Here is a 9,693-nt window from a genome sequence, read left to right on the forward strand (position 1 = left end):
CCAGAGTCACTGGAGCGGGTGCCCATCCTCACCCACCCCTCCCGTGAGACTCAAGTCCCCTGTTTGCAGGTCTCGATCCCGGGGGTCCAGTCACCGGGGGCAGGAAACCAACAAGGCAGCTCCCGGGGCCCCAGCCCAGAGCCCCCAACCCAATAGGTCCACCTTCCCAATAAACGAGTCCAGGACATTCTGGGGCGGGTGGTCTGTGAGACCCTTGAGAACCACTGCCCTGGGCCGGCGACCGAGTCAGCCCATGGATGCAGCAACAGCATCGCCAGAGCTTAGCAACCACACGGCCTCCCGCGGCCCGCCCGGCCCTGCGGGGTCAGAGGGCGCAGTAACTCCATGCAGCCCGGCAGCGGCCCCAGGCTGACACACAGGACCCCAGGGCGGTGGAGGCAGGAACACTCCTGAACCGCGGTCACCACACCCGCGGGCCTCTGTGAGACAGGCTGCGGGGAACCGAGTTCTGCCTTCTGCTTTTGCTTCTGGTTCAAATGCCCGCAGGACACTCTTTACCAACATTCCTCACACTGAGCAAAGTGACCGTGGTTTACAAGACACTCAGCACTAAATAATAAAAATGTTATAGAAACGATTCCACAGAGCAAGTAAGTATTTAAAGACTTTATTATGTTACACAAACTGAAGTCCTTTGAAACACAGTTCCACTGAACGCATTCTTTATGCACCGTACTCAAAAATATACAATTTAAAGTACTTAAAACCAACTTAAAAGTACTTCTCACGTTAAACCAATTTTTGCCTTTTTTCAGTTTTGACATTAAAAAAAAAAAAAGGAACAGAAAGAGTGCATTAAAAGAAAACTGTCAGCGAGGGTTTTTAAAAACTTTTGGTTTACCTATCACAGTATTTCCAAGGCTGCCTGGCCGCGGAGACTCACATGCCTCGCACTCAACGCCGTGTGATCACCAGCCGTCTGCGGGGCAAGGGCAGGTTGGGGGCACTGCCCGCACACCCGCAGGCCCCGTCCCCAGGGGCCCGCGACGGGGACAAGGGCACGGACATGCGCTCAGTCACAGCGGCCTGGGGGCCACGACCAACGCTGCAGGACAAGGAGGGTCTTCAGACGGAGGGCGGGTGCGGTTAGGAGGGAGGATGGTCCTCCCCTCGGATGCTTCGGTACTTAGCCATGTCTTCTGGAAATACTTTAGAAAGTTCTTGAATCAACAGGCTTTTAAATTTCTAAGGAGGAAAAACACACACGGTCAGCATGCTTTTCTGGGGACCCGCCACCCGAGTTAAAGCCGACGCCCGCCGAGCCTCGAGCTCAGGGGAGCCCGTGCCCTCGTGGCGCTGTGGGCTCAGCCCCGGGAGGCGACCCCAGCCCACGGCAGCAGGGAGCTGCTCGAGACCGCGGTGCATCCGGCAGCTCCAGCATAGCAGAGCTGCCCGCAAGAGGGAGGTTCACTCAAACGACGCTTCTTCCCCCGGGGCCTCCGACGACAAAGAGCCAGCCGCACGGGTGGAGAGGGCTTCTGCACACGGCACAGGAATCCTCACATAATGTTTAACTGAGCAATTACTAACTCACACTGCATCAAGGTCACTGTACGCACACAGCTCGAGCAAGGCTTTTGGAGTACCCGGAAGCCTGTCTTCCCCAAATGCCGGGGCTCCCTGAGCCTTCATATCAGCGTATTTGTCTTAATCTGACCTCAGATGCAGCTAATACAGGCCAGCATCTCAAAACCTTTTCTTAAAGCTGTACAGTAAAGCCGCACGGCACAGGTAAAAGAGACCGCCCTTAGGTGAAGACAGGAAGACATCCTCAAAGGAGACTGCGCACCAACACTCCAAAAACCACCGAAGACAGAGCTCGAGCAGGCTTCTGCATGCAGCCCACCGGGCGCACGAGCTGTCCCGTGAGACGCTCACGGTCACAGGAAATGACACCAAGAGGCAGAGAAAGGAACGCAAACCGCTGGTGTCACTGTGGGCAGGCAACCTCCAGGCCGACCTCCATGCCGACGGCAGGGAGCACCGGAGCACGGGGACCCAGGAGCACACCCCCCCAGAGGCCTCCACCCTGTTCGTGAGGTGGAGGTTCCTGCTGGATGACAGCTCAGCCACAGGGCGATCCAAACCACCCCAGCTCACGGGGATGATGCCCAGTTCAAGAGCAGCTCGGGCTCTGGCTGACACAGCAGAAGGGGGCCACGGGCGCCTCACAAGCCAACACGGCAGAGCCACCCCCGGGGGCCCTGAGCACAGGACGGCCGTCACCGCGGTCCCCACGCAGCCGTCCCGCAGCACGCCGGACACCCTGCGGCACGCTGCACCCAGGGGGCAGCAGCAACACACACCTCATGCTCCTGGCCTCCTGGGGCTCGGGCTGCGGGGGACACGGGGCAGGGATGGAGAGAAGGCCGGACCACGAGGCCTCCCCAAGGGGGAGAGATGCTGACCCCAGAGGGTGAGCAGGGCACAGAGGACATGCGGGGGGTCCCAGCAGAGGAGATGGCCGAGGAGTGGCCAGCGAGGAGGGGCTCGAGGTCATTGAGGCCGGGGCGGAATGAAGACCGGGGTGGAGGCAGGGGGGTTCCCTGTCGGAGGCCAACCGGAAGGGGTGCAATGCCCACCCCACAATCTGAATCACTGATGAGTCAGTGTAAGGAAACAATTCCAGGCATCACGCTCAAGATGCAGAGCTTTCTAGACTTCATCAAGACCAAGAAACACGGAAAGTGCAGGGTCTCCGTGGAGAGCAGAGAATCAGGTACAGGGGGCCTGAGTCGGCCGCTGGCAAGGATCCCGACGAGGAAAGGAGGACGGTAGAGAAGCCCCCAAGCCCACAGCCTGAAGTGGCAGGGACAGGCCTGACTGAGGGGTGCAGAGAGCACCCCAGGCAGGCTGGAGACACTGACACTTTACAAATGGGAGCAGCACAGTTAGTCAATGACAGCTAACGCTACAAAAATTACTCGGGACTTTCCTAAAAGACTGCCACGTCGTTACATTTTTTTATGATATGACACAGCTCCTTGTTATTTAATTTTATTACCTATTTCCTTGCAAGGAAGGCTCTAACTTAGACGGCGAATTAAAAAGCAGAGACATCACTTTGCATACAAAGGTCCGTATATAGTCAAAGCTATGCTTTTTCCAGTAGTCATGTATGGATGTGAAAGTTGGACCATAAAGAAAGCTGAACGCCAAAGAATTGATGCTCTTGAACTGTGGTGTGGAGAAGACTCTTGAGAGTCCCTTGGACTGCAAGGAGATCCAACCAGTCCATCCTAAAGGAGTTCAGTCTTGGGTGTTCATTGGAAGGACTGATGTTGAAGCTGGAAGTCCAATACTTTGGCCACCTGATGCGAAGAACTCACTCACTAGAAAAGACCCTAATGCTGGGAAAGAGTGAAGGTGGGAGGGGAAGGGGACGAGAGGATGAGATGGTTGGATGGCATCACTGACTCAATGGACATGAATCTGAGCAAACTCAGGGAGACAGTGGAGGACAGGGAAGCCTGGCGTGCTGCAGTCCATGGGGTTGCAAAGAGTCAGACATGACTTAGCGACTAAACAACAACTGAGCAATGACCTGTTACACAATCCAGAAGTCTCCAACCGAGTAATGTGGTCAGAGAGCTGATGTCTCACAGTCTATCAGCCAAATTCGCTTTGTGAGCATTTCTTGATGTTCTGACACTACTTTCTATTTGTAAGAACCTTACCTTCATTGTGTCAATCTTGCCTTTAACTTGCTCATTCTTAGCCAGAGCCCGCTCCAGGCACTCTTTGGTGTAGAGCTGGGGGTTTCGACCTTGGTCTATGTATCTGGAAACAGGAAGCATCGCTGTTAACATCCTCACGGCTGACACCTCCTCTCACAGCTTCCTTACGGGGGAAAGGACACGGGCAGCGCCGTGTAACCTTACACGGCCCTGTCTGGAGGGGGTCCGGGAACCGGGTGAGCTCGGGCTCCTTCGTTCCACACGCAGCGGCGACTCGCTCTCGTGTTACTCTCATCGTGTGAGTAACTCGTGAAGTCGAGTGACAATCACTTATAACCCAAGCAAGCTCCGTGGCCGCACCAGGTCACGCATTTTTCAGCATTTGTGTTTTTCAAAAGGTTTCACCACCTTTCCATCCTCATGACAGCCTGTGAGGTCAGGCAGCTCTTGACTAGAAAGAACCAAGCGTGAGCTGGAGCCTCGGGCCTGGGCAACACAGGGAGAAGCGGCCGTGCCTGGGTGCACCTGTCCTGGAGGGGATGGGTAGGGGAGAGCCCCGAGCAGGAGAGCCGGCCTTGCCCATCCTGAGATGAGTTTACAAACTGGACAGAGACGGGGCTGATATACTACTTTCTTTTTTAACTTTTTATTACCCAGTGGGGTATGAGCAGTATGGGGCATGAGCTTCCCCGGAGGCTCAGATGGTAAAGAATCTGCCCGCAATGCAGGAGACCTGGGTTCAATCCCTGGGGTGGGAAGATCTCCTGGAGAAGGGAATGCCAAACCACTCCAGTATTCTTACCTGGAGAATCCCATGCACAGAGGAGACTGGCAGGCTTCAGTCTACGGGGTCACAAGAGTTGGACCTGACTTAGCGAATAAACCACCTCCACGTAGCCAACTAACCATGTCGGTAGTTTCCAGGTAGACAGCAAAGGGACTCAGCCCTAAGTATATGTGTATCCATTCTCCCCAAATTCCCCGCCCATCCAGGCTGCCAAATAACACTGTCAGAGTTCCCTCTGTTGTACAGTTAAGTCCTTGCTGGTTATTCATTTTAAATACAGCAGTGTATATATGTCTATTGATACATTTCTAAGTAACTTGAATTGAACTAAGATTCTCTCCAATTATTTAACAATATACAATGATTTTTCTTGAAAATTCAACTTCCCCAAAATGTCTTCGTCACCCCAAAGATTTCATTGAGCACACAACCAGATAAACATCCACATCTCACCTGGGTAAGGATCTGCCTGAAGACTTGCACATCACTCAGCTAAACAGAATTACTAACAAAGAAACAAAACCACAACAACCAAGTCCCAATTTTATGATTCAGTTAAAAAAAAAAATTACCACTTCGAATTAAAGACATTAACTTGCTATTGATGGCATAAAAACTGACCTTCCATTACGACACAGCAAAATACTAATAAATCAAAAGTTCTAGAAATCCCTTATTACTGTGATGTATTTTAAATGATAGAATGAAAAGAGCCAAAGTTACAATTAATTCTAAGCAAAATCCATCCATTTCTGGTGAGAGAAACCTGTCGGGCCCAAGTGTCCAAAATAAACTACCCTTTCGACAGGGACATCACCTAGACTGGATGCTTCTTTGATGACGGAAGGTTGAACCCCAGGTCTGCCAACTCCCTGACCCCGAGTTCCCCACGGGAAGGCCGAGCTTCACAGTCACCTCTGCCACAGGCGCAGGCCCTGGGGACACCCTCCACCAGCGGCACAAAGTGACCGCCCTGCACCCTGCTGCCTGCTGGGCGCCTGGAGGCCTCATCTCAGCCCCACAGGGATCTCAGCCGGCCTGTGGCCCACCAGCTGTGGCTGTGGCTGCGATGGCAGACCCTTGCCATCCCCACCCCTTTAGAAGCCTCTCTCTCCTTTGCTCCACTTCAGAAGCAGGAGCAGCCCTTGGCAACTGTCAATCTATTCATCCCTCACACTCAGGACAAGAACAGCTCTGATGAGGACTCTTCCGGGAAAGGGAATTGGGCTCCACCTTCCCGCGCATCACCCAAGGAGTCTAGAGCTCTAACGTGCGCCCCGGGGCACCACGCCCCTCGGCCCGCAGCACAGGACAGAGCTGAGACCTTGAAAAGTGCAGCCTGTGTGTCCTTTTTACCTCTGACACTTGAGGACAGATAATGATAACTCTTCCCTTTACTGTGCAAGGAACTCTAGTGATTTACATCTGCAGTTCTACCGCAGAAAGCCCCAGAATTCTCTTGCTGTTCCAAGCCAGCTCTGGGAGGAAGGCTGTTTAGCCCAGAGAACTGGCCCTGGTCAAGGACAACACAAGTCCAGGATTTTTAAACTAAAAACAGAGTTGCCACATAATCCAGCAATCCCACTCCTGGGCATATATCTAGACAAAACTAAAATTCAAAAAGTTACATGTACCCCTGTGTTCACAGCAGTACTATTTATAGTAGCCAAGATATGGAAACAACGTAAGAATCTACCAACAGATAAATGGATAAAGAAGATGTGCTGTATGTCTGTGTGTGTGTGTATATATATAGTTAGATACCCCTCTGCCTTTAAAAAAAAAAAAAGGAAATAATGCCATTTGCAGCAACATGGATGGATCTAGAGATTATCATACCAAGTGAAGTCAGAAAGACAAAGACAAATATAATATGCTATTACTTATAGGTGTAATCCAAAACACAGCACAAACAATCATATCTCTGAAACAGAAACAGACTCACGACATAGAAAACGGACTTGTGGTTGCCAAGGGGAAGAGGTGGGCAAGGCAGAGACTGGGAGCTTGAGATCAGCAGAGGGAAACTAGTCTCTGTGAGATCCCACCACTACAACAAGACCCTACGGTACAGCACAGGGAACTACATGCAGCACCCTGTGATAAATCATAATGGAAAGAACATGAAAAAAACACATATATACTAAATCACTTTTCGATACAGAAGAAATTAACGCAACACTGCAAATCAACTATACTTCAATAAAATAAAATTTTAGAAAGTCCAGAATTTTAGCCTCAGCTCCAGCACCAACTAGCTAAAGAGCCCGTGCAGTTACCTATCAGTTCTTTCACCTGTGAAATCAGTGCACTAAAACCTGAAATAATAAAACCTAAAAGAGTTCATTTCCCAGAGGCGCTCTCCAGGCCATGACTATATCCGGATGCAAGTAACTCTCTTGCAGGAAACAGTAAACATCCTTCCCAAACATCCCTGTCTGAAGATTTTTTTTTCTTTTTTTCAATAACACACATATTATCATCTCCTGGAACTAGCACTGCCAGGGCAGTCTGGGAGACACAGATCAAATTCATTCTCCTCAGGTTGTTTCTGCCTTTTTTTTTTCTCTTAATTTATAATACAGCCACATAAGACTTTCTCCTTCTAAAGAAAAAAAAAGAAGTCAGGAAGTCATGGGGCTGACCTTTATCTAAGTAGGATCTTGAGAGCCTATGATGTCTTTGAAATATTTAAAGAGCCTTTATTCACCCGTAACTCTTTTTCAACAATACTATACTGAGATCTTTTGTTTTTGGTTTTTGTTTTTTTTTTTTTTTTTTAGTTCCATTAGAACATAAGCTCCATGAAGGCAGGTCTTTTTGTCTGCTTTTTTTCCCTGGCATCTGCCCAGCACCCAGACCATCTCTGCCACACAGCAGACACTTAAACACTGGTGGTCAAGGAAAAGTGTTAGTTGCTCAGTCATGTCTGACTCTTTGTGACCACATGGACTGTAGCCCACCAGGCTCCTCTGTCCGTGGAATTCTCCAGGCAATAACACTGGAATGGGTTGCTATTCCCTTCTCCAGGGGATCTTCCTGACCCAAGAACTGCAAATTCTTTACCGTCTGAGCTACCAGGGAAGCCCTATGATAAGAAAATCATTACAGGAAAACCAAACAAGAATCAGAAATATCAAGAACAATACTTACTCAAATACTTCTAAAGGGACCGTGATATCATGAAGCTGCTGTCTGCATTTATCAATATCCTGTAAGCCAGTAACAATAAAATTCCTGGGGGAGAACATGAGGTTAGTTTGGATGACCACACTGGGCCCCCCACCAGGCCCAGGAGGGCCCCAGAGGCCTGCTGCGTACACCGGACAGGCGACCCGCAGCTCTCGGCTCTTCGGTCAGCTCAGGATTCCCCGGAAGGCTCCGGAGTTACACGGTATGCTCACATATCCCTTGATTTTCTTTCTGAACAGGGACTACCAATATTGAGGGGTCAGAAACCAACAGGAGTAAGGGCGGGAGCCTCTGAGATTTTGTGTGCCCGTTTGAGACAACACGGGCCGGGGGGGGAGGGGCGGCCGGGCGCAGTGGACTGGCCTTCACGAGTCCATCCTCAGAGTCTGGGGGAAGAAACCCACTAGGCCTGGTTTAATTTCAGTTCGGCTTGGGAGCCTTCCTAGAACACCGGGCTGGTCCCACAGCACTGGGTACGGAGGCGGGGTTGCAAACTCGCCTGTTATGTCTGAACCCTCATAAAGCTGCGAGCCCGTGTCCACAGCGTTCGACTCCGCCTTTGGCCCATCCCAGGGACCTAGCACCAGAGACTGCACAAGGCTGTTGCCGAAAAACTAATTCATAACCGTTCCGTGGCCCCTCTCTGACCCTCAGCACCCACCGTCAGGCGATTCCTCCTGAAACGGTAAACTGTTATCTGGCCCTGATGACTTATCCAAATGGGGCCTGAAGGGAAGGTCCCAGCCAGGGCAAGGCGGGAAGGAGGCGGCAGCGGTGAGCGCCCCTGCGCACAGCCTGGACCAGGAGGGACAGGGCCCCGAGCAAGAGTTGGGGGCAGGCAGAGGCTCGCGGCCGGACCCCGGCTTCTCACCCCGGCCCCAGGCAGACACCGCCCCGCGTGCGACTCACAGCTTCTGATTGAGCCCGGCCTGGCTGCTGGGCTGGAAGTCGCTGACGATAATGCCGAGCTGCCGGATGTTCTCCACGAACTTCTCCAGGTGCTCCTCCAGGTGGTCGAACTTCTCCGCCATCACCGCACAGCCCGCAAACCGCCGCGGGTGTCGTCCTGCCCCACCGCTTCCTGTTTCCGTCCGGGCCGGCCACCACTTCCGCTTCCTCTGGGGGCCGGATGGGGCGGGGCCTGAGTGGTGGAGCGGGGCTGCCGGGGCGGGGCTTGACCGCGAGGCGGAGTATGGGGCGTGGTTTAATCGCCGGGAGGGGCGTAGTCAGCTCGGTCCCGCCCCAGCATCCCTAAGCCCGCCAGGTGAGAGGCACGCAGCAGGTGTTGGTCCTCAGGACTTGCAGGCGTGGCTGAGGGACACACAGACACAGCGGTGGGGACCTCTGGGTTCCCGCTCTGTCTCCTCTGGCCCTGAGCAGGTTCGCTAGCCTCTGAACCTCTTGTTCTCATCCGTAAAATCGGGATAAACGACACCTGATCTTTACCTGAGGTTTGTTAGAAGGGAAGATGCCGAGAAGGCTGAAGCCCAGCGGGCCATACTTGGAAAGAGTAGCTTTACTCCATGATGAAAACACTTTTTTTTTTGTTTGCCTGAGTATTATAATTACAGGTGGTGGTGGTTTAGTCGCTAAGTCGTATCCGACTCTTGTGACCCCTTGGACTGTAGCCCGCCAGGCTCCTCTGTCCATGGGGTTTTACAGGCAAGAATACTGGAGTGGGTTGCTGTGTCCTTCTCCAGGGGATCTTCCCGACCCAGGGATTGAACCCGGGCCTCCTGCACTGCAGGCAAATTCTTTACCAACTACAATACAAATTACAGGTACTGTTTGTAAATAATTGAAAACTTTGATTAGTTTTCTTTCTGCTTTCATGAGAAGCTAGAAGATGAACAATAAAGAAAAGCTGATTGTTGAAAAGATGAGTCAAATAGACATACTTTAGCAAGTCCATCAGGAAAACAGAGAGAGAGAAAATAAACAATATTACAGATGAATGAGGGAACATAAATCAATAACAGTGAAACCTGTATTCATATTTTGGAAACTTGAAGAATG

At 51.7% G+C, this 9,693-nt stretch overlaps 1 protein-coding gene across 1 annotated transcript; it reads right to left on the reverse strand.

Moving 5' to 3' along the window:
* Positions 1–612: 612 nt before the first annotated feature.
* Positions 613–8,792, reverse strand: MED10 (mediator complex subunit 10). Its single transcript, XM_020900935.2, has 4 exons — positions 8,587–8,792; positions 7,639–7,722; positions 3,699–3,801; positions 613–1,206 (listed from the first exon to the last, which is right to left on the reverse strand). The coding sequence occupies exons 1-4, from the start codon at positions 8,706–8,708 to the stop codon at positions 1,108–1,110; spliced, it is 408 nt and encodes a 135-aa protein (XP_020756594.1). The 5' UTR covers positions 8,709–8,792; the 3' UTR covers positions 613–1,107.
* Between the last annotated feature and the right edge of the window lie 901 nt (positions 8,793–9,693).

This window comes from Odocoileus virginianus, chromosome 14, assembly GCF_023699985.2.
Source record: "Odocoileus virginianus isolate 20LAN1187 ecotype Illinois chromosome 14, Ovbor_1.2, whole genome shotgun sequence".
Taxonomy (NCBI): Eukaryota; Metazoa; Chordata; class Mammalia; order Artiodactyla; family Cervidae; genus Odocoileus; species Odocoileus virginianus.

What these genes read in the sequence shown, in the direction of transcription:
- MED10 (XM_020900935.2), bottom strand. Translation starts at nt 8,708, where the DNA reads ATGGCGGAGAAGTTCGACCACCTGGAGGAGCACCTGGAGAAGTTCGTG. An exon ending in GCCGGGCTCAATCAGAAGCT is followed by an intron (nt 7,723 to 8,586) that starts GTGAGTCGCACG and finishes GTTCTCCCCCAG; the next exon opens with GAATTTTATTGTTACTGGCT. An exon ending in GTCCCTTTAGAAGTATTTGA is followed by an intron (nt 3,802 to 7,638) that starts GTAAGTATTGTT and finishes TCCTGTTTCCAG; the next exon opens with ATACATAGACCAAGGTCGAA.